General features: G+C 42.3%; 2 protein-coding genes across 7 annotated transcripts in view; one reads left to right on the top strand and one right to left on the bottom strand.

Moving 5' to 3' along the window:
- ZFYVE9 (zinc finger FYVE-type containing 9) overlaps nt 1-3,885 on the top strand; it is a 59,621-nt gene extending 55,736 nt beyond the window's left edge. For all 4 annotated transcript variants that reach the window (XM_071810235.1, XM_065842791.2, XM_065842789.2 and 1 more), the window contains 4 exons: nt 344-506; nt 1,307-1,412; nt 2,407-2,583; nt 3,381-3,885. In XM_071810235.1, the coding sequence (XP_071666336.1) occupies nt 344-506; nt 1,307-1,412; nt 2,407-2,583; nt 3,381-3,542 (608 nt within the window). In that variant the 3' untranslated portion in view covers nt 3,543-3,885. The remainder of the gene's footprint in view (nt 1-343; nt 507-1,306; nt 1,413-2,406; nt 2,584-3,380) is intronic.
- A 1,912-nt stretch (nt 3,886-5,797) lies between these two features.
- CC2D1B (coiled-coil and C2 domain containing 1B) overlaps nt 5,798-24,838 on the bottom strand; it is a 33,771-nt gene continuing 14,730 nt past the window's right edge. For all 3 annotated transcript variants that reach the window (XM_071810237.1, XM_065842792.2, XM_065842793.2), the window contains 15 exons: nt 24,639-24,769; nt 24,284-24,356; nt 22,027-22,139; nt 21,011-21,203; nt 18,615-18,787; nt 17,865-17,990; nt 17,279-17,337; nt 16,906-17,022; nt 16,361-16,434; nt 15,633-15,691; nt 13,771-13,822; nt 12,679-12,778; nt 8,949-9,039; nt 8,164-8,294; nt 5,798-6,946 (listed from right to left, as the gene is read on the bottom strand). In XM_071810237.1, coding sequence (XP_071666338.1) covers nt 8,175-8,294; nt 8,949-9,039; nt 12,679-12,778; nt 13,771-13,822; nt 15,633-15,691; nt 16,361-16,434; nt 16,906-17,022; nt 17,279-17,337; nt 17,865-17,990; nt 18,615-18,787; nt 21,011-21,203; nt 22,027-22,139; nt 24,284-24,356; nt 24,639-24,769 — 1,481 coding nt within the window. In that variant the 3' untranslated portion in view covers nt 5,798-6,946; nt 8,164-8,174. The remainder of the gene's footprint in view (nt 6,947-8,163; nt 8,295-8,948; nt 9,040-12,678; nt 12,779-13,770; nt 13,823-15,632; nt 15,692-16,360; nt 16,435-16,905; nt 17,023-17,278; nt 17,338-17,864; nt 17,991-18,614; nt 18,788-21,010; nt 21,204-22,026; nt 22,140-24,283; nt 24,357-24,638; nt 24,770-24,838) is intronic.

Below are 24,838 nucleotides of genomic sequence, written 5' to 3'. Positions count from 1 at the left end.
CTGTCAGGTAAGTGGTGACTTCCCAAAACCTGTGTCACCCACGAAGTGCTCCTTTGAGCACCAACAGAGGTGACAGCGGAGTGGAGGGCATCACATGGGGATTCTGAGGGTAGAAGTACGAGGTATGATCCTTGTGTTTTCCTCAGTCAAGGCTCACCAGCGCTACGTTTTCGGAATTGGAGAGTTCAGAAATGGTCTTGTGCAGCATTGCTGCCTACAACTCTTAAAACAGATGTTTAACCTTTGTGTTACAAAAAGAGGAAGGATGTTTCTTTCTTTTTTCCTATATAGGCTCTGTTCAGTGTGGCTTATCTTGGCTTACGAGGATTTCTTGGTTCCCTAGATGGAGTGATGGTCCAGATAACTGCGGAGAACATGGACTCTTTGAGGCAGGCCTTGAGGGAGATGAAAGACTTCACCATCACTTGTGGCAAAGTAGATGCTGAAGATCCTCAGGAACACGTTCATATTCAGTGGGTAGAAGATGATAAAAACTTTAGTAAGGGGTAAGTAGAGGAGGAATTACTTGGCATGGCATAGTGACTGTTTGACTGTACTTGTTAAAAATGTTAATTGATCTTATAAGGTGCACAAGTCTTCCAGTCAATAGGAATTACAAGTCTGTGCCTCTATTTTGAGTGATAAGATGCAATTAAAGGTAATGAAAATGGAATTGAGATAGCAGAGCTTTGAGGCATCAACTTAGGAAGCTGTCAATGCCATGGATTTTTTGCCATTGCTAATATCCAGTTATTGGAAACCACTAATCTGTCTCCAGCACTCAGTGCTGAACCCTGCACATTGTGGTCACTTTTTGCTCTCCTGGTGCTTAGTTTGCATTAAGTAGTGCTGGAAATAAAGTTGCTGACCATCAACAGTGTAATTGAGCTCTTGATAGTTAAGCCAAAAGAAAGGTGTACATGGCAGCTGAAGCGTTTACGGCAGTAAAGCGCTGGTGTGATGGGTACAACATTTAAGGAATTGACATCTAGAAGGAAGGGTACTTTTGTAGTTTCAGGCTCTCTGGGTCAGTCTTAGGTTCCGTAATTAAATTCTGGGCTGTGTAAGTAGTGTTTCAGGTATCGCTGGCCTACACCGAGGTTACAAAAGAATAAAAAATGGTATGAAATGCCTCACTGCTGTGTTACCACCCTATAAGCTCTCAGCTCTGGTGTGCAGCTTTGTTGCAAACCTGCAGGAAGATCCCTCCTGCGCTTCATTTGTCCCCCAACACTGTTCTCTTTTGCACCTTTCTCTGTTCGGCTCTCACCAAGTCAGACCTTACCCTTTTCCCTTCCTTTCACAGTGTTGTAAGCCCTATCGATGGCAAATCAATGGAGTCTATAACAAGCGTGAAGATATTTCACGGCTCAGAGTACAAGGCAAATGGAAAGGTCATTCGGTGGACAGAGGTGAGTCAGTCAAACTGAGCTGCATGTAAACCAACATTTGGCATTTTGGGGATTGCAGCTTCTGCCTCGTCATCTTTTAACCTGCTCTCCCTACTGACTGAAATGAAAGCAGCCAGTTCTACAAAACAAACCTGTATTCCCTCTCCCACCTGCAAGGGAGATTCAATACAGGATTGTGCAGAATAAAATCCCGTCAGGGCGCTGCACTCGCTGTCCCTGCACATGTACCTTTCTTGAACACGGGGAAACCACAAAAAATAGTTGCTCACTTGGTTACCCATGGTAACAGCTGGTTTCACCTGCACTGTGTTAAAAAACTACCTTTCTCACCAGAGGCAAGTCTTAATAATTATTGGTTTTAAATGCTATTATTTTGAGCCACCTTCTCTAAAATGTTCCAAGTCAAAAGGAAAGTGCTGTGGCATAAATCAGTTGCAGTACCTGCTCCATTAAGCAGCTGCTTGTGTAGCTGGTGCTCGCTGTGCCACTGCCAGCACACAAATGCTAATGTCACAACATTTCTGGCAATGTTTCACTTAACCTGCTCAGGAGGAACCAAGTTACTCACTCTACATCTTGGCACCAGGGGATCCCTTTTTTCCCAGGCCAGTTGAGCTCAACACAGCCACGCTCAGTGACAGTAATACACATCTTCCGCCTGGAATGGCTTCTACTAAAAATGTTAATTATTTTTCCAAAATTAACTTCTATTTAAAACCATTTTCTTTTTAAATTAAAAACTATGTGCAATACACAGTGAATTGCCATAATGAGGCTTTTGACCAGAACTGAAAGCTTTTTGAGAACATGACTATTTAAGTCTTTCTTTTGAAGTTGTGTTTTTGGCTTTGCCTTCAGGGTCTTGTGCTTGGGCTTCCCTCAGCAGCTCTTCTTTAATTTTAATTTGTAAAAAAAAAAATATTAAATGGCATCTCAGTAACCTTATTTTCTAGAAAAGCCAAGTGTTAGGTCTTGTGTTAACTCTTTCTTTCAGGTGTTTTTCCTGGAAAATGATGAGCAACACAATGGTCTGAGTGACCCAGCCGATCACAGCAGATTGACTGAAAACGTGGCAAAAGCTTTCTGTTTAGCTCTCTGTCCTCATCTTAAATTGTTGAAAGAGGATGGAATGACTAAGCTAGGGCTGCGTGTTACACTTGACTCAGATCAAGTAAGTCTTGAATAGTTTTGGTTTAACTGGGGGGTGAGGGAGGTGGGTTGTTCCCTTGCTTGTCCCCCAAAAGGAACTGCAGCACTCCAGCCTTTCTCTTGGTTAAAAAAATACCAATATCACATGCTAATCTACCAGTGATGATAGCTGTTTGGTGTTTTGGAACATCTGTTAAAATTGGAAAGCTCTTGCCCAGCCTGACTTAACACCAGGATTGACCCCCATGTGCCGCTGGCAGCACCTGTGAGCAGCCCAGCCATGTGCTCAGAGGAGACTAAACTGGCCTTGTCATCAAAAGTTAAAGACAGGAGTGATTAAATGTGTTCTCAAGTGAGCACACAGTGGTGGTCACAAGCATGGCTGCTCTTAAAAGGGTTGTGTATGAGGCAAAGAAACCGAGGGATGGTCCCTTCCAGAGCTCCTGACAGCAGAAGCCCCAAGCAGTGCGAAGCGTCTCCTGGCAGGACAGCTGGCCTTGCCTTGGACTTGTTCTTAGCATCACCCAGCTTTTAAATACTGCGTGACTTAATCTGATAACACAGCGTGTGGCTCCTGCTGATCTGAACCATCTGCTCTGACAGAGCAGTAGAAAAAAGAGGCTACTTTTGTCTAGGCAGCCACCAGGAAACAAAGAGGAACAAAAACAAGTGGAAAAGCTGCTTTAGTGCCTGTTAGGTCCCACGCAGGTGCTCAGCTGCCCCAGGCAGAGGCCAAAGCACCTCACACAGCTCATCCCCCTTTTCCTGCCCCACACTTGTGTCCTGCTCTCTGTAAACCCCACTCTCTGTGTTTTGTAGGTTGGTTACCAAGCTGGGAGCAATGGGCAGCCCCTGCCCTCACAGTACATGAATGACCTGGACAGTGCCTTAGTGCCGGTGATTCATGGAGGGGCATGTCAGCTCAGCGAGGGGCCCGTCATCATGGAGCTCATCTTTTATATCCTGGAGAACATCTCATAAGAGGACTTCATTTTCTGTTCAGACCTGTTCCAGCAGCAGTTGTATCTGAATCATTTGCACTTTAAAACTGGAAAAATTAAGCTTTTGTTAACACTATTGGGGAGGAAAATGGGGGGAGGAGGGAGGGACAGTTGTTCCATAATTCTAAATCTTCTATGCATTGTCAACAACCAGAGGATCAGGGCAGCTTCTATACTACAACATGGCTATGCTATCCTTGCAGCTACTCCACTTCTGTTACTGTTTAGAGAAATGCTCATGTTTAAAGACTTACAGTCGTGTACTCTAAATGCTCAAACGGGTGCAAAGATCACTGGGGCATAAATAAAAAGTGAAACTCCAATCTTGTACTGTTTGTAGATGGACATGTAAGAAACAACAATCAAGACCTCCATGCTGACCTCATCATAATGCTGTTTGTGGTTATTCTGTAGACATTAAAAAGCAATGTTTACATTATTTTGACCAGATTATTGGTTGAAATATGCCTGGAGTAGCCCTTGAGAGATGTGGAACGATTACCCAGCCATAACTCCATTTGTATATGTGTCCAAACGAGCAGAAGGGCAGGCAGGTGCGGTATTATGTAAACTGCAGTTTTGTGTGTGTAATAGGCTAGTTTACTTTTTTCCTCTATTTACTATGAAAACTCATCACCTGGGCAGATTTCTATAATCTCCTGGACCACCTCCGCTATTCTGTACTTTGTTTACAAATCTGTATGAAGCAGAGGAACTATTAGCCCTGAAGTGCAGTTATATCTCATTCCTCTTCCCCATAGGTCCTGCTTTTTGAAGAAAAGGAACACCCAGGGCAGCTTTCAGCGTCCTCCCTGCTGTGTGCTGTAGCTATCGCCAGTGTCACGTACTGCAAGAGAGCTCGCACTTTGTATTAGCAGCACTGTGTAAAAGCTTACCTGTGATAACAGAATAGAGCAGCTGGGTTTGCATGTTCTGCTGAAAAAAAAGCAGCTTTCTGGTCAGCTCTGAACACTTGCACTGGCCCAGTGCTCCTGGTCTCACCTGAGAGGGCATGAGTAAGGAAAGCAGCTGCTCACGTCTGTGAAGCTGGAGTTGAGACTCACCCAGAGGAAACGTGGTTCCACATTCTTACTGTCTCCACGAAAACTGCTCAGCAGGGGGAAGAGCTGAGGGCAGGACAAGGGGTTTGGTTTGTTTAGCCAGAGCCGTGCAAAGCAGCTGAGTCCCCCCCAAGAACAGGGAGGAAGGCTTCCCCACCTGCCTGTACAGAAAATAAATGTGGGGAGAGAGGGGCTCGGTTCTGGTCAACAGTCTCTTTCAGACCTTGCATCGTCAGCCAGTGCTGGTGGATGCAGAGAGGATTATTCTGGTTTTGCTCTATATGAGTAACAAGGTGGCCTTTCAAATAGAAAGGGAAGCGCAAGGCTACTGTGAGACTGATGCTCTATGCTTTAAACAAATATACAGCACCAGCTGGGCAAAGGTAACTGCACACGTAGCATTGTATTTTATGTAAGGACAGCACAGTGTATGTACAGAGTGCAGTTGCAAATAAATAGCTACTGCTTTTTAAAAAGAAAGCAAAGTCCAACAAATCCAATACTGCAAATTCCAGCTGTCAGCACCCAGCACTGGGAGAAGGCCAGTCAGAGAACTTGCTGCAACTCCAGACGGCAGTGCTGGCCAGCAAGAGGTAGCACATGGCTACACCTGAACCGGTGAGTTACACGAGAGTGCAACCTTACCTCTGGTGTTCGGGGAGAGGTGGCTGACTTCACACAGCTTATTTCATGTTTCATGATGGACAAACCTTGAACTATAGCACAATCAGTAGCCTTCCTGTGGATTTGTGCAGCAGACCAGGACTGAGGTGACTTTCAAACTCCCTGCACACTGTTGGGACACGGCGCTGTGCTACCGGGTGCAGGAAAGATTCTGCAGCTGGAAGAATGTTCTACAAACCAACCACCTCCCTTCTTCAGCCTGCTCTCCAGCTTTGCCACAGCAGCGGCTTTCCAGTTACCTTAGTTGCATTGTTATGCCTAATAATGCAGTAAAAAAAGGTGAAAAAAAAATCATCTTCTCTTCCTTTGCCCCAAAAGTCTTTTAGGTTTGGATTATGTTTGTGCAAAACATTATCACCTGGTGACTGACATGTTTGCTTCAGCCATAGCCTTTTAAATGACCTTAATTACCATGTTGTTAAGAAATGAGTACTTGTTTTAGAAAAAAAATTGTACTTTAAAAATTCAGTTAGTTAACACTGCAAAAAACTGCATATTATATTTTTATTTTCAACATGTAGTTTTGTATATTAAATTTATTGAAATTAAAACCCAAACACTGTATTGTCTTCATCTGCTCAGAAGGCAGAGGCAGCGCTGCCTTACTTGTCTGTTCTCTGTTCTGTCTGCACTCGCCCAACGCGAACAGCGGGTGCCGGAGCTCCCGCTGCCCAGGGCAGGCACGGCCTCTCCTTTCACATCACTCATTTCTGTTACCGAGATTTAAAAACACAAAAGTATCTGGTACCATACGCTGCTGATCAAAAGCATTCCTGAAAATACTCATCATCTGTTTTTCTATGTGACAAAGAGTGGCTATTTTCCCCATCACCTGGAAGAACTGTAAAAGCCTATCTTTGTAAAAATACAAGGAACATTTGGGAAGCAGCAGAGCCTAGCATACTTTTTTTTTTTCCTCCTTTTTTAAAATTAAAAAAAGAAAAAGGATGAAGGCACAGTACCCGGGCTGCACTGAGCAGGCAGCGCAGCAAGCATGGCGGACAACTGGGAGCCAGAACAAACACGTAGATCTGTAAACACCGGCCGCTAGAAGCCCTGCACTCTTTTCTTCTGAAAGGCAACATCCCATTGAACTTCGTGTCGTGATGGCACGCGCAGAGGAGGGACACCCGGCTGCTAGATTGCTGCCTAACGTGTCTCTCCTCTATTTTAGGAAACAAAAACCCAAAGCAAACAGGCCTTGATAAGAGAGAACAGAAAAAGCAGTAGCAGACTGTTCACTGTACCACGTTTGCTGCTTGTACACTTGAAAAAATGAATTCCAGGAAAGGTCTTACCTGTGACTTGGCTGAAAAGTTTCTGCGCTGCCTCAGGGAATTTTTAAGAGGCTGAACTTCTCACACACCGCTATGCATAGTTAACGTAACATTCATCCTGGCACTACATTAGTAGTCCCACGTTAAGGCAATTCTGTCTATTTTGTGTAGACTAGTAACAATCCCCTGCAGCAGCGATTTCCAGAGCCTTACATTTGCCTTACAGTTATTAATAAGCACTATGGCTGTTATCAAAATAGACATTAGGTTCAGTAGTGCATTCTTTTAACATCTTTGGTGCTTGCAGCTAGCAGCATCTTTCTACATACGTTCATCCCACATCTTCTTGCGTTCCAATGGATCTGGAAAAAACAAACAAAACAAACATCATTTGATGCAGTATTTAATAGATGTTCACATTTCAAGGCCCAATTATACGTAAAACACTGACATGAAATTTCTGGATGATCAACAAGTGAGGACCTCAGTTTCATGATATCAGTGATTGTGTCCAACTAATCTGAATTTCTTTCAAACATCAAATGTACTTTTAAAACAACAGATTGTCTGAAAAATGCTGTCTACAAAATTGTGCTAAATGGAGGTTATTTAGGTTGCTGTATCAATTGCTCTAAAGAAAAAGCAATGCCCATGAAACAGCAATTCTGCCATGTGTCTCCAATTTGTGTTCTGAGTCTGGGAGAAATAAGAGTATGTCGCCATGCAATAAAGAGTGATTATAAAACATATGTAACAGTAGGGTGAACTAGAGCTTCCACTGGTAGATGGACTTCTGGTACTTCTTACCCTTCTGTAACTTTATGTAGAAAATAGCTTTAAAAAAAAAAAAACCAACACCAAAATGTTTGATTTTTTTTTTTTTGGAAGGGAGAATTTACAACACCTAGAACGCATGAGAAAGGAAGATGAGCTCCAAAACTGAGCAGTTTCCACAGGGGCTCGCAAGAGAAATAGCTGACCTCTTTCATCCTTGTACTACAGAGCTGCTGTGGCAGCACACAGCTCACCTTTTGTACTTGATAAAGAGCACAGTGAGTACCAGGCACAGATTTTGGGTAGCCTGGATTCAACTGTTTCTCCCTGCCAAGAAGCCTCAAGTATCCAGAAGAAAGCCCGTCTCTGATAGTTTCCCTTTCAAATAAAGTCAAGCAGACTTCATGAGGCAAATAAACACCCTTCTCTAGCTTCTGGTCAGGGAAGAAGGGTCCTTGCTAATCCTGAAAACTATTTTGCTAACAATAGGGATGAATGGAAAGTACCCTCTCTCCTAGAAAGGATTAGTCAACCTTATCTTCTAAATTATTCTAAATAAAGGTCATGCTAGAAGTTCTCCCTGCATTTCAAGGGATTGTGAAATGGTGTTTTTGATTTACAAACTCATCAGAGATTCTGTAACCTTGTTTCTGAAATGATGTCAGCTCACCACTACAAATATAAAGATGAACGGTATCAAAGCCTGTGTAATTGGGTCAATGTCAACAATGACAGTATTCAAGCAGAGTTGAGCTGTAGCCCTGTCAAGTTCTGGCCAGAACATCTTTAGCCGCAGCGTTCATACCTCAGACAGAACTAATGCTCAAGGACCAGCCAGTTTTCTGTGATCATTTGAAGATCTTGACCACTGAGGGGCTCCCTGAGTCTCACTTTCACTTCCAGTTTCCCTCCAGTGGGTTTTCTGCCATCAAAAATCTGAAAGAGCCACAAAGAGAAGTGCGGTTATCACACATACAAATGATAATGTCCAACTGTAGCGCCTCAGGCGAGCACTGACTTTGTTTCCCCGTGAACAGAAGATGACAGAGACCACTGGGAGCCATCACAGCCCTGCGCTCCTGGCTTCATCGCTCAGCAGAGTGGGTCCCAGGGCAGCACCACCTCTGTGGCCAAACACCCAGCCCAGGCACGGGCGGGCTCCAGGGGCAGCCGTGTCCTGAGTCTGTGACACAGCCCGAGGGATTTTTATTTTTTAAGGCTTCACTTAGTGATCTCCTCCTGGACCTTACAGCGGCTCCCTCCTCACTGTGTCAGTCTTTGCTTAACCCTTTGACTTGTTAGCTATCAATATGGGTATTTGTGGGAATCACCTGATTTTTTTGGTCCTGACAAAGAAAACTATCTTGATACAGAAAATGTGCAGAAGAGAGACCTCAAGAAGCTCCCAGTATCAGAACATTCACAGCTAAGACAAGCTTCAAGAGATGAAAAACAGCCCATTGTTGTTTGTCAAAATCACCCAATACAAAACTGCCAACTGTGTACAAACACACGCAATGCGAATATTCATTTTCTCTTGGTGATCAAATCATACTCACTAGAAGAACACACCTCACCCAGAAAACATACCTCGATGATCTCTCTGACTTCACATTCTGATTCCAGCTTTTCCAGTTTCAAGTGTGCTGTCCCCACGTGCTTGTCACTTCTGAAAAAGGACCTGTTTCACAGAAACCTTCCTTAGCGGAATGGGTGAGGGCTTTTTTTAACATTAAAGAGAAATTAGCCTAAGAAGTCATCACTGTTTGCACCATCACTGCATCCAGGAGGGCGAGTCGAGATGCCGCCAGAACCCTGCAAACCAGGGTACGAGAGGCAAACCATGAGAGAAGCAGGCTACAAGATACAGAAATACTGATTTTTTAAATTGTTCTCTTGCAAGCAAATTGAAGATGAGGACAGTAGTGAAGAAAAACAAACAACTAAACCAGCGCTTGGAATGGCAGCAGCTTCTGTCCCTACACAGGGTGACAGGAAAGAATGGTCTGACAGCCAGGACCACCAGCAATAGCCAGGACAGACAGCAATCTGCTGCCACCGGCTGTTCAACAGAACAGGCTGAAAAATTTCCCAAGGAAGCTGCATCTCTCACCAAAACAAACATTTCACAGGCACATGCTGGTTTTGGCAAACTGCTGATTAGGAAAAAGTTGCATGAATCATTCTGTTTCATCTTGATAAATCAAAACACTCAATTTCAACAAGTAAAACATTTCGTTTCAGCTATTGTTTTGACTCACCTTCATACTGTTAGATTTAACACTCAAGAACTATGATTTTAGAATTTCTAGTCTGCTGAAGTTAAACACAGAACATTTTTATCCTGCAAGAAAAACAATCAACTTCTCTCTACTCCAGTCACTTCTGTTTAACAGTTTTATCACCTTTGCCTTACCAGGGACAGGTGGTGCAACCCTTATCCAAACTCCTCCAGAAGGCCACAGCTGAGACTAAAACACACTAATTCCACAGAAGTGTGCAGCTCAGAGCTCTGGATTCCCTGAATGCATCTCCAAAAGGTTTGATAAACAACTAAAATCTAGATATCTGGAAGCAGGAGAGCCAAGCGGCCACACCTGTCCTGCTCTAGATAGGAAACCTGCCAGGAATTCATTTTTTTATGCCATTCTATTTAGGAAACCAAACTACCAAAAACATCCCCAAAACATCTGCCCTTCTTCAACAAGACTTGACATATGCCATGAACACTCTCAAGATTATTACGTGGATCCTCATGATCGTGTCATCAGTGGCCGGGGTACCTGGCACATTAATCCCAGACATGCCTGCCATTTCCACATGAACATCTGAGAACCCAATTGTACAAAATCTCTGCCTGGAAAAGGACTGAGGTTTCCTCACACCCACCACCTCAATGGCTGCTTCAGTCATAGATTCTCCAAATGGCTCATATCAACTGCAGCATACGAAACCTGTCGCCCAGACTTTGAGCTCACTTCCTGCCTTGGGTGCTCAGAAATGCCATCAGGGACGCTACGGCTCCTATAAACCCTCTATAGATGAGGAAAATGATCAGGTACTGTTAGCGAGCTGGTGGGAGGGAGCTCAGACACTTTAGATGGGAAGAGGAGCGCCACAGCACAGCCCTGAACCCGCTGGAACACGCGGTGAGGCGTTGCTGGGAAGTACCTCTGTTCCAAAAACCTGTTGCTGAAAGACCTGAAAGATGTCAGCTCAGTTAAAGTGCTTCTTAGTTGTCAGTTTGTCCATCTCAACACAAATTGTTGTAGTAAAGGGAAAATAATCCTGCAGGTCCCTCAAGGGCTGCCAGCGCTGCCTCTAAACACGATGCCTGTGAATTCTGTGGACAGGAAGCCTTCCAAAGATGAGACCGTATTCTCCATCGATGAGATTACTGTAGACTCACAAAATCATTTCCGAAAGTTCAGAATTCATTATCTCACATTCTAGAATACTTCCTTTACTTCACAAGCACCTTACAATGAAGAAGGATTACATAACTGTACTGCAGTATGTTGGACACTTTGTTCATTAACTTTAAAAGAGAATCAGCAATTCTTCTACCTGAATTTTTTCAAAGCATTTTCCCAATTTATAATTCAAGAAACAACGAAGACTGATTCCTCCCTGACCAGTTCTAGGGGGTTTGCAGTGAAAAATGGGAACTTGCTCTAGGCCATGGCTTCAGAAACAGCTCTGGGGAAATCTCCTTTTATCTTCAGAAGCTTTTAGCAGAGGTTTAAGGAGAGCCATTTCCTTTGGAAAAATGCTTTACTGGGTTTTTACTTGAAAGTGGTTTTTAAAATGAAGTTTAATATATATCTGACCTGAAACAAGTCCCCTTTGCTCACTGCAATAAAATATTTCCTGGGAGGTGGTCAAAGAGCGATCAGAGACCCCAAAACTACAACATCTACAAGCATTTCCAAAAGCATTATTCATTTACAGTCCTGAAGACAGTGCACAGACAGCATTTAGAGAACAGCCTGGATCACTTAATCCTCTCCTTTCTCCTAAGAACATGGCCAGGGGAAGGTCATAGTGGGCATTTCTTATTTTTCTCCTTCCCAGTTGCTTCCCAGTCCCAAGACACATGTCTCTTCAACTTGCGGGGCTCCTGCTCTATGAACAAAAAAAATCAGAACCCAAAAAGAGACAACTCACACAGATTTTCTTTCTCATCTTCAATAAGGCTTCAAAGGCAAATCTGAAGCTGGCATACAATTCGTGAATTAATGGAGAGTGTTTCCCAACGGGTGAACTTAAGCCTGAGCTCAGACCTTAAAAACAAGCATGGCTCCAGCTGGTGGGAGAATAGGATATACACCGTATGTGCAACAGTACAAAAAAGAGAGGAGAAAAGGTTTTAAACAAATGTAAATGCAAGAGAGGCAGGATCTCTAACAGTGAAATCTTGAACAACACAGCAGTCAGGACCAATAAAGAAAGAAAATCAGCTTTTTCTTCAATGGAGATGTAAATGGAAGATCTGGAGTAAAAACAATGGGACTTTAGCTCACAAATTAAAACACCTACCATTTGAAAACCACCTCAGGGAAGCTACGGATCATTTCTGCATGTCCCAGTAATAGAAACAAAGAACAGCACAAAGAGCCAGCGAGACAAAACCAGGTTATCTAACATCCCATTCAAGTCAAGCATCACAACCAGCTCAGGAATTTATGAATACAGGCCACTCACATTTTGAATAAATCAGTAATGAGCCCAGATAAAGGACAACTTCCCTGAACATTACCAATTCTTAACATCCATCTCATCTTGATCCCTGAGATGAGGTGAGCCTGTCTCTCTCAAGACAGTCAAACAGTTTACTAGCAGCGCTCGGTAAATACTGTAAGATCCTCAGAAAAAGATAAATACAAAAACATAACACTAGTTCTGCCATCATCTGTCATCTGCTTTACTGCTCTTCGTATTTTGCTGCCACTTGTACTTCATTATTCTACTAAGTTCTCCCCACAGGACGTTTAAATCTTCTAGTCCTGATGACTAAAACCAGCTTGGATAAGAATTAAAATTATTTGAAGCTGAATCATTCATTACCTTCTCAGAGTCATCAGTTCCTCTTAACACACTAATCCTCAACCGATCTGCCAGTTATGAACCAGCTTCACTGAACTGCATTATTTTCATCCTCTCAGGGGAAAACACACAGTTCAGGCACATTTTGAAAGGACTTCTCGGACAAGAGATCTAGACAACTCTTCATTGCTAACTTCAACATTGTGCTTCATAAATTTCAGCTACAACACTCCTTTCAGAGAAGCAGCAAGGGGGGAGCAAGCTATAGACTTACCCTTTATGAAATACTTCAAACTTAATTCCTTTGGACCGAATTGCTCGTCGAAAACCTCTGTGATTTCGGTTGATGTTTAACTTAAACAACTGGTTGTATTCTACAATCAAGACATAAATAAAACGAAAGAAGTTGTCAAAGTCAAATTATGCACAGTGCTCTACAACTCGGATCTCTGTTTATCTCAGTTTGGCCCATTTGTGAAAGACACTTCACATCCATATGAAACTCCTCCTCAGAAGGTTGTATCAGTCATTAACAAGTCGGTGTCCCTGTGCAACAGTTCATCCCCATCATCCCCACTTTACAGGGACAGAAACGGCAAGTCATCGTGAGGAGATGATAGCAAGTTACTGAAGAGCCAAAACTGAAGAATCTAGGTCTTTCAGGAGAATGTCTGTGGCTAAAAATATGGTACAAAATAATAAGGAAAAAACATAGGAAGGTTGGACTGACTGGGAAGGGGCATTTTGATAAATTCACAACTAGTAATTTGGATACTGAATTCAAAGCTGTTTTGATATTAGATGGCTGCTTACTGCAAGAATTAACAAAACAACATAGCAATAAACCAAATTCAGAGTGCAAGATGATTAATTCTAAAATGCGTAAGTTTAATACTGGTATTCAATGGCCATGTACAAAGGCCTATTTTTCAAAAGGTGCAGATAAAGTATTTTAGTTGGTTTCAAGACACATTGTCTTAAAAAAAAAAAATCTGCAATGATGATGTTTTGCCAGGTTTTGAAATGTTAACCGATTAGCAAAAATCATGACAGAATTGCCATTCTCACAGGACACAAAATCTGACTGAAAACCATCTAATCCACAGACACATTAAAATTAATAATTTGACTTGTTTAATAAGGAAAATTTATTTACCTGGCCCATCTCTCAGCAGGGTTGACAGCAACAGCTGGAGCATGACTGGTAACTCGATGTTTTCACTAATTCATAACACAATAACTACCACCAGGATTGGGATGAGGGTGGAGAAATTGCCAGCACAGCTGGATTTCACCCTCCCGTGAGCCCTTTCATGCAATTCCCAAGGTGCCACATTTTTCCCACTGTCCCAGAAAAAGTACTAACCTGGACAATTGTTATTGTTAATTACAGGTGTTTTACTCTTTTGAGGTTGCTCCTATTAAAAGAGACACACACGACACAAAACCATCAGATATTGCTTCAAAATACAGAGTAGTGACCATTTTTATTACCAGCTCTTTTTTTACACCTCTTCAAGAAAAATGAGGTTCAGGGGGTTTATCTGAATTATGAGTCATGGTACATTCAAGACTAAAATCTTTGGGTTTCTTTGTGGTAACAAGTGTAATACTAGATAAAGAACAGGCCAAACCATTACTTTAAATATAAGAGCCACCAATAAGCTACACGGTCACACTCAATTCAATCCAATCATCATAAAGTTCTGACTGAACCTGTTAAGCTACATGATATACTACACACGTTCCACGACACAGTAGTTTTGTTCCTTCTGCATTAGTTGGAATAATAAGCTACACAAGGAATTCATCACAAATCACTCAGGGAATTGCCCTACTATTATTTTGCCTGACAATCAATCTGCCACCAAAATTAATTAACTTTTAACCTAAAGCAGAGTACAAACCAAATCTCTGGGGACTGAACAAGGACAGTGTGACCTAATTATTGCAGCTACTTTGCAAAACTGATTTCAGCTGTGAAGGAGAAAGGTGGTGTGTTTGAGGGTTTGCTAAACAGTAGATACCTGGCTTTTAAAACAAAATAGATTAAAAGCAACTATGTTGATTCTTATTCTCCAGAAAATTACTCAATACAGACCAATTTTGTTTTCAGCCACCCTAATGGGGTGAACTCCTCCGTTAAGGCCTCACATAACACAAACCTGACCTGTCCATCACCTATTTCCCACAAGTAATTGAATTTATTTTAGTGGATTTGCTGCAGAATTTATGATGAGGTAAAAATCCAGGCTCTGCACTCTCACAGGGCAAAGTATTAGTCCTGTAAGAGCAAAGATTGTTTTTTGCCCTACAGAGGAAGCAGCAGAAGCCCCAGCACCTCTGCTGATAGTAAGAGCAGACACCTCTCTTGATAATCCCTTCTCTAGCTCCGTGGCTGCAGTATTTCTCAGATCAGAAACTGCTTTTGAAGCTAAGGGGAACAGGATGACGCTGGGGAGTTTCAAGTAAAGCAGCAATATATATATGTATACATACCTTTTTATATACTTACACATATATATGCACATGTCTACATGCACATACACAGAAGTACTCATTAGTAAGGTCAAGACACTTGTGTGACCTAAGTCCTTTCTCCAGATACACACATATCTATTTGCTAATTACATCACCAAGAATCACATGCATTTATTTGAGGACAAAGACGCACCTTTTCAATCAATTTCTATAATTACAGAAGACGCCCAAAACTAATGCCTTTAACAGCCTGTTTTCTTAAAGGAATGGGACTCGGAGGGAGACAACATCCAAGGTGGCCTCTCTCCCCTAGTGACAACTTTGTGTGAGTTTGGTTGAAGCTACCAGGGTAAGAAGTTGAAAGAAACGACCACCTACCAATTTTGCTAACAAAAAACAGGCCGATTAGTGTATTTGGGGGGGAAAGGTGGGCAGGGCTGAGCACTGCATATGCTGGTCAGCGTTAAGCTGGCGGTCAGCCAGCCAGGGGACACGCGAGCCTGGCGCAGAGATTACACTGCCAAGTGTGAGGTGTGGAGAACACCAAGAGAAAGGTGCAGCAAAGCTCAAATCTGCAGGAAACATCTTCAGTTTTGTTTCTCAGCGAAAGTTTCTGTTTTAAAAATGAGTTTGGGCAGTGTGCCTGTAAGTGGTTTTCCTTTCTAGAAGAAAACCTACACTCCCTCCTTGAAGGCCTCACAAGCCAACGCATTGGGAAGGGTCACAGACAAGCGAGGACACACTCACCGCACTTGGGTACTGAAATTCAAACTTCACAAATGCATCCAAGTCTCTTGGTGATACACCTGAACAAAACAACAACGAGTCAATCCAAATGGCCAATACAGACATTTTCATTGTGTCTGTTAACGTTGAGCAGGGTTTTCAAGAACACCTAACTGATTTTCAGTTAGATGACTCAAGATCTATCATTTGACAACAGAAAAACCCATCCACCAAACCAAAATCCATAAAAATGTTGCATCCAAAGGAAAGAAATCTACTTATATTAATGCTATCATTAGTCCCGAGACAATCTAGCACAGATGGTTTACAAGTGCCCCAGAAACAAAGGACTAAAAGCTGTGATGTTGGAAGGAGCAACTCATGTCTGCTGAAAGGTCAATACACATGAAGTCAATGCAGAGTTAGGGCTGGCATTCAAAACAGGACGTGAATATGAAACTTAAATTATGACCCAGTTATAAACAAACCCAAGACAATTTCAAGTTTTTCCCTCTGTCCAGATGGAACCCAGATTCTCTTTATTCTTCTAGGTTGTTTGCTTTTAAATATCTTAAATGTTTAAAGGTTTTTTGGAGGTCTGAGTCTGAAATCTGGTTATTTTGTTTTAATGAGTTGTGGCAACAAAGTCTCAACTCCTGAAGTGGTCTTCAAGGTAGAAAAACCTCATTCCCCACCACCTTCCTTACCTACTCAAAGGAAAAAGCCCACACACCCTTTTGAGTACATACCTGGCGGAGCTGGTAGGTTTATCCCCCTGACAATAAGAAGGTGCATTTCTGTGCTGTTGAGTTCAGAAAATATCCTGTGAAAAAATAAAGACAAAAAAGCATATTCATTCCAGTAGCCCACTACCACTTGATTCAGTGCCAGACCAGGATGCCACTAGTGTCTGTCAGACCTTTTTCCATAGCGCACTCCTACAGAGATCATCTTCATAAATTACAGAAAAGCGAGGAAAGAGCACAAACCAAGATAAAAACATCTCTGAGGTACAGTGAAAAATGCCAAGAACAAAGCCCAAAGGCAACAGGACTGAGGGAGAAATAAAGAGGAAGAACAGCTGAAATAGCAGAATACAAGAGATGAAGTTGGAGGTATTTTGAAAACAAAAGAACCCAGAACAGAAATTAGAGAACAAATTCTTCATATTTAAGTCATTGAGAGTGTTCTTTCAGGAATGCTGAGCCTAACCCAAGTTTGCTGAATCCAGCAAGTGCTAGAAACAAGAAAACTCATTCCAGCCTGCCCGAGAAATCCCTTCGTTTTTCCACACCTTATCATTTTAAAAGTTCTTTCCTCAAAGTGGTGGCTTGGAGGATCCATTCCTTGTGCTCGTGCAAGCTGCAGGATGTCCATGTCCTTTTTACAACCTTGTGCCAGTTTCTCAAATCTACAGAAGAGGCAAACAAACAACAGAAAAGCTCCACACGCAACAGCACATCAAACAGAGCATTCTCCTGGAGAGAGGCCACAGAGTAAACCCCAGAACAGGCCTGAGAGCGACTCGGAGACACCTGCCTCACTGTTACCGACCCGTTCACATAATGAGCAGCTCACCAACCTGACCCCCATCATCTTTAGGGGGTTCAGGCAGAATCAAGCCTGACCACACCGTGGGATGACTAACAGACGGCAGAGGGGCTTACCGAGTCGTTTCTGCAACATTTCCCAGGTGCATAAATTGCTTGGAATACTGCAAACACCTCTGTCAACACAAACAAAACCAAATATAGATGCACTTAGTGATCCTTACACACTGATTCATGATTGGCAGAGAGTTTTGAGGTTGATGACAATCTAATTCAAGAAAAACCAAGAGTTTTCCCAAGTCACTCCAAAACATGCCCCCTGCCCCGAGCCCTTTAAGCTCAAAGCCAAGTACAGAATTTGTATGAGCTTTTCTGCCCTATTACTTTTTAATCTCTTAATTTCTAGATATAAGGTACGCTCAAGGACTAGTCTTAATTATTTCGGTACTATTTAAAAACTTGAGCTTTTGTATTTAATAGTGATAATTTGACAGTCTCAAGCCTCTAAGCGCACCCTCTGACTCTAACTAGCAGGGAACCCAACCCTGAAAATTCTCCACTTTAAAATACTTTTGATTTTGTGCAACCTAAAAGAAAAACAAAAGACCCCACAGAAACAATTATGGGTTTATAATATTAATAAAACTCAGATAAACATTAAAAAAGTTTTGGTTTTGTTTTTTAAAAAAGATAAAATGGTCACCTCATGTTGGTCCTTCAGCAATTTTATGAGCTGCGCATACACTTCATCTGCTTTCTGGGACAGTCTGACATCTTCATGGTGTATGAAGATAAAATCACCCTCATCATCTGTAGGGGGTGATGGCAGCTGCAACACAAGAACACCATGTTTCAGAGCCCTTATAGGAAAAAACGAAGTAGACAAAAAGCAGAACATATGGAAAGGTCACTGAAGGGAGACAGGTCGGTTTTCCTCTCAAGGCAATTCTGAACCAACCACTACTTACACCACTGCCTGACAACTGCTGAAGTCATAAAACCCCATAGAATGTCTTACAGGCCTAATTCCCTGATTATTCAGGTCAGGAGAGCTATTATAGTGCAGAGAAACCAGGGCACCACTGTAACACACACACCTGATCCTCATCCCAAACTGGAGTTAGGACACAGCTAAGATGTCCTTGCGCCCTAAGCCCAGTGAACGCTTTTGCAAGCTGCATGGCTGAGGTGTGCTATGGCCTGTCAGGGAGTAAATGGTTCATGGAGGCTGAATTTTCTCAAAATCAGGCACATTTGAGCAGAGTAGAAGAAACCAACCCAAAAACTAAAACAAAAACATAGAGGAATTTCAGGGCTCAGTATCCAGATTTGTCAATTGAACAAACCAACTTAAAATTTGTGTCAGGAAATATTTATTAGATCATTCACTCTTTGAAGTACTTAACATGTCCAAGAATATGAAAAAAAGCAGAAAACTAACAGTATTACTAACCTTGGAAATATCAACAGGTTTGCCACATTTTGCTTGCTCAATCTTTAGGTCAAAGCTCTTGGCTGTTCTGAGATACACCTTAGCTTGTTCAAGGTTATTTTCCTTCTTTGCTTTGACGGCTGCCTTCATGTATTGCTTCTTTCTGTTCTCCAGAAATTCCAGCTGTTCCCTAGCTGAAAAACAGTTGTATGAAAACCCTCGCTCATCTGATGCTGCCATGCCCCTGAAACAGGTTTATGATGTTCAGTTTATACCCAGAAAAAGGTCAGCAGAAGTACAGATATCAAATAAGGACATTTCATTAATACACTTGTTTCTTGGCCAGTTTCAAGTATCAGAAAAAGAAACAAACTTCCTTTTATCACGGTATCCTTCATCAAAAGACCTCAGAGCGCTTCAGAAGTGTGACAATAGTAATTACAGCCCCTTATTTGCAGGCAGGAGACAAACTCCAGTGCAGCTGATTGGTCCAAAGCAGAAGCTGAATCCAAACTTTCAGCTTGATATGTTAACTTCTAAAGGACAGCAAATACTATGAGCACCTTCTGTACTCATTTCTTTCTTGTTCCCTGATCTTTCAAAAAAAACCCATGCAGATACACAGAGACACACCCACTTCTGCTTGTTTGTAAATCTTTACCATCTTAGTTTCTTATTAATTCTTGGGTCTCCGCTTTCCTTCCCAAACAGTAAGGACAAACACACAAGCCAGAAAAAACTGCTTTACATCATAACAGGTCAATGCATCCTGTGTCTTCTCATCCTGCGCTTAGGAAATGGTACAGCATGAGCTGATCACAGCCTTTTCCAGAGATCCTCATACTGTATTCACCACTGCACTCTACTCGTGACTACACAAGCGAAACAACACCTGCAAGAGGTGCTTGTCTCAGCAAATAAAAACACCAGTGACTTCCTCACTGTGTTCACTGCTGTCAGATGACAATCAACTTATTCCCATCCTTGTGAAAGAAACTGCTGTCCTGCTGTTGTGAGCAATTTGCTCAATCAGCCAAAACCAAACTAATTAGACAAGGTAGCTAACCCAGATTCCACCGAGACAAAACCTGCGGTGTACTCTGCAAGGCCAAGACAAAGAGCACAGCTATTTTTCAGAGAAAATCTGTGGAGAATGGACTTAGCAAAGCCATTAATCCAACTGATCTTGGCTCCTTGACTTTTCTGTTAGAGGCCTTAAGTGCAACTGCTCCACTCAGCTCCCACACCTCCCTAAGCCTTGTGCTCTCCAACAAGAAAACAGGTATTTACAATTGATTTATCATCTACAGGCAGTTTTAAGCTGCACTTCATAGTTCCAGGGGGAAGAAGGTTACATTAGGATCACAGAATGCACTTTAGCTAGTGAAATATAGCTTTACCATAGTGAAGTACTGACATTTTGTTGTGAAAATCAATTCGCTATGAATTTATCCAGGTTTTTGTTATTGCACCTATCGGTCATATTTTAAAATACTTTAAATAACTCAGGAGAGATGACTGTAATGCCAGAGATCAGGGATTATCAATCCCTTCACAGCACAAGTCTATGGCAACTGACGCATGTGATGTCAGTTAAAACTGCAAAAAATAAACCTCCTGAGGATTCATAGATTTTCAAAGCCAAAATGTAAAACTACTACGTTCTAGTGGTCTCTATAAAAAAAGTAATGGAATTTTCTAGTGAGAAGAGCCAGTGTGAAATACCTTTGCACTCTGCAAAAGAACTTGTACCAGCCAAGGAAGTAGTTCTGCGTTGTCCTGAGGGAACTACCCAGGGCAGATGGAAGGAGGATGGGATCACAGCCAAGGCACGACAACAGAATCGGGGAGAGCCTGAACACCACTGGTTGTGCCCAAACCACAGTGTGTGGTGCTGGCTGTCCCTTACTATCTGTACAACCCATCTCATACAGACAACTTTAGTGACCTTAGCAAGAGGAGGACTAGAGGCTGACAAACTACAGCCTATATGCCAGCTGGAGATTCTTGGATGAAGCACCAGGCAGAAACTAGTTTGATGTAGGAAGCTACATTACATCAGTGAATAATTCACACTGGCAAGCTGTCCACTTTAATTGGAGTATATGTAGAGTTCACATGGGAACAGAGGGAAACTTTATGAATCAATATACTTTTTACATCAAAATTAATTAAAAAAACAATCACCCTTATAATTAGACATGCTGCCTCTGTGAAATAAAGCTGCATGGCTGGTCTGGATCTGCCCACCAGCAGACAAATATATTGAGAGGCTCCTGCCAGAGGAAATCTGTGCCACACACTCACAAGCTCATATCTAAAACATAACGAAAGGAAGTCTGTACCAAAGTATTAAACAAAACTACTGGAAACGACTAGGAAATGAATCACTGGGAATGATGATCCCTTCACCTTACCAGCTGGTGGGAGCTGATCCACTGATTCTGCCTTGTCCAGGGTGAAGGGTGACGCAGCCCGTTCCCCACGCTCAGGAGAGCTCTCCTGCCCAGCCATGGCAGACGGCACTGTAATTGGCCTAACAACTTGAGTCGGCTTTCCAGGCAGCTGAGCAGGCTTCTTGGCAACTGGGGCCTGTGTCAGAAGTTCATTCTAGCATAACAGAAAGAATTTCATATTAAATACATAAAAAGCTATTTCAGACTTGAGGGCAACATCTCAAGCATCAACAACCATGGTTATCACTATATCAGCCTCCTGGTATCGCTCTTGAGGGGAGCATAACGTAACATTCTAGACAGCAAATTTTAACTTCTGGAGGTTTTATGAGCTGTGCCACACCAGTAAGTAGCTGGCCTATAAAAGCATCAAACCTCCACTATAGAAGGGACAGGAATGTCGAACAAGGCAGTGATTTAAAAAAAAAAAAAAAAGCAGATGCATGCAGAAAAACCACCATCCAGGAATTCTCTCCATGAAAAGCTACTCCGTTTGAAAGCACAAACCATCAGCAATCAAATACAGAGACACAAAAAAATCAAACCAAAGTCTAGAGGCTTGTGCTGCCTGACAAAAAGCAGTAAGTGCTGAACATCCTTGGAAAGCACAAAATAGGAGCTACTGAGATGCAGGATGAAAGTACAAATACAAGTACTTTTGAAAAATGTGAAGGGGTGGGGTGGCCAGGATCTGAAGTGTTTGTTTTGAAAACATAACCCACATAGAAGACAACTGAGAGCCAAACTCTGAACTCACAGATTCTGTATGTACCGACTGTAACAACATCTCATCTCTATTTCTGTCCTACACTATAATGCAAATTGAAATTACTACTGAGATCCTGTACTCTTCAGACTTCTGGGAAATGTATTTCATCTCTGTACCCTTGCTTGACTGAAAAATCCAATGTCCTCATCTCTGCACACCACAACAGACAGCATTTTAACTTTTATACACCCTATTAAGAAATACTAACCTCGTCCTCTTCATCATTCTCCTCCATATTTGCCAGCTTGCCGGCACTTTCCAAAACAGCAGCTATCGTGCTATCACCTTCCGCTGCTGCAACACCAGGAAGGGGAGGAAATCCTGAGGAGGAAAGGAATACAGAAGTCGTGTAAGAACTATGTTCTGTCTTCCATACTTCTTCCTTTCTGTACAGCTATTTCTACCCAAGTATCTATTATCTAATGTATTTCAGAATTCAGTGCAACTAGACTGAGGCCAAAGCCACAAAGCCTTGCTAGATAAAGTCTGAGCAGCACACTTAAGATCAGATCTCTCACGGATATCCAGGCCTAAAGAGATTATGTCAAAATGATGCAATAACAGAGCATGGTTTTCTAAATTCAGCAAGTGGCAGTCAGAGAAGGAACCTCCCAACCTCAAGATTTTGGTAACAAGATGCCTCCAGAACCAGCAAAGAATGCAGTGTCTCTCCTTTGCACAAAAGGATGGTGGATTGTACAAAAAATTGCTGGCTCCTTCTTCCCTTTTCACTGTTGCCTCACCTGAGTTGGTCCAGTCCAGCAGAACAACAGCGCTACAGCACAGAGTAATAAACAATACATCAACATTGTTGACATCTGCATAACACACTGTAACATCAGCCTCTGCTGAAAAATCTGCTGCAATGCAGAGGTTGCAAAGGGAGAATCCCAGTAGTTAAAAGATGAAATACACAAAGAACAATCTTTTTTTTATTATTTTATTATTCTTGTAAGGATGGGAAGAAGGCCTGATGGTGGACAACAAACTCTCACTTCCATGCTACCAGTTCAGTGTCAGCTTCAAACAACAGAGACTGAGAGCCACTACTATCAAATGTCTGTTAAGATTTATCTCATTAATACGTGGCAAGTATGCTTGTTGTCAGTCTCATTTCTCACAAAAGTAATGGTAAACTACATCTGAAGCTAGAGATGGCTGCTCCAAGAACAGAACAGGTTTGAGGTATACAGGCAGGCAGAGCACAGAATCCTGGGCTGCTGCCTCTGTGTGATTTCTGATCCATTACTCAGCTGCATTTCTGTCTCCAGGGAGGTCAAGGCTGGTACCTATCATCCAGATGCCATGAAATGCACAACCAGTCCACTGTAATCTCATTGCTGGGTCCAGTGACTGCTCAGTGGTTGTCTTCAGTGTAAATCATATGGCCTCTAAGCGAGGAACTGAGTTACGCGTCTTTTTAGAGATGTAAATACGGAGTTCCTCACTCTTACTGATGTTTATCAAGAAGTGGATCACATTCTAGAACAAGGGATGCCAAACTGCTTTTCAGGGACAGCTTCAAATCAGAGACTTCAAAGCAGTACGTGACCTGACAGAACTGGCACTGTCTACTTTACTACTACTACAGTGCTTACCATTGTCACATTTGACAGTGACAAAACAGCCACAAGGTCCATGTCCCTTTTCTAGGGTTGTTTGGTTTTTAACAACAACAACAAAATCTAAGCACCACTTTGCAGCGCTAAAAGTATCTTTCCAAAAGAACACATCAGGCACAAGACAAAACGAATGATGCTTCCTAAGGGAGAAACAGGATCACATAAACCAGAGGCGAATAATTCACAGATGATCTTGCCCAAACTTTTACAAACACAGCGCTACAAATTCTGAAGAAGATAAAAAGGACACAGACTGTGTCAAGAAGCAGGTTCAGTTTCTGTCTCTGTTTCAGTGCGACCCTGGGCATGATTTGCTTCATCTCTGTAGACTGCTTTTCCTAGGCACGAGAGCTGCAATACTGATCTGACTTGTCAGGTATTGGAAGATGCTTAATTAAATATAGAGTCCTGAGTCTCCCGCTGGGAATAAATAGAATGGGAAACATCACAATTTTTTTCAGTTTTCAAAATCTCTTTCCAGTAAATTAAGAAGTAAATATTTCCAAGTTTACTCTTTGCTCTAGGAAGGCTGGCACAGAGGACAGACAGGTGATATTTTCAGCACCTGCCCATCGTGAAGTTGTTTTAATTTCTCAAATAGGGCCAGTTTCAAGTTCTGATGCTGCCAAGCAGGCACTCAGTAATCAGGAATATTCACCAGTGTGAAATTCTGGGAGCATGTTAATAAGCAGTTTCACAACAAAATCAAACATCAAGGCCAGCCTGCTCACTGAGAAAAGGAGGAGCTGTTCCACAGCACGAGGAGGTGATACCTGCACACCTCCTCCAGAGCCCAGGAGATACACAAAAGTTGGTATTAGGACATTTCATATTCATACTTACCAGGAGGAACAGGTAGCTCAGAAAAATTAACTTTTCTCCCGGTTTTATGGGCTCTTATGGCATCCTGGTATTGCTGTAAGCAAAGGCACTCAGTAAGACATAAAATGAAGTTGACTATAAATTAGCAATCATCTGTATTTAACCAACATAAATATTGCATAATACACAGTATTATGCTATATGTGCATTGTCTCTATTTCTCCTTCCTCCAAATGCTTTAGAGCTTCCCTACTGGAGCTCTTTCCAAATAGAAGGACAATATATAAATTATTTCAGCCTTGAAAAAGTCTTCAGCAAGTGAACTAGTTCAAATGGCTTTGCTGGATGCGATCAGCTCACTACACTTTCATTTTACCTTGGCTATCCTCTCGTGCATCCTGCCTTTCCGATCATCCCCACTCGCTTTAGCCTGTGCTGCTGCCGACTTGTACTTCTCGAGCCTCTGCTGCAACGCTTCCAGCACTGTTTTTGGCTGCTGCAGGGAAGCTTGAAACAAGACAGACAATGAAATGCCACATGATTCACATTTCAAAACGTATGAACTGCCTTTTTCCT

This window comes from Patagioenas fasciata, chromosome 6 (genome assembly GCF_037038585.1).
Source record: "Patagioenas fasciata isolate bPatFas1 chromosome 6, bPatFas1.hap1, whole genome shotgun sequence".
Lineage (NCBI taxonomy): Eukaryota > Metazoa > Chordata > Aves > Columbiformes > Columbidae > Patagioenas > Patagioenas fasciata.
Note: the sequence above shows the minus strand (reverse complement) of the source record. Positions and strands in the feature narration are given on the sequence as shown.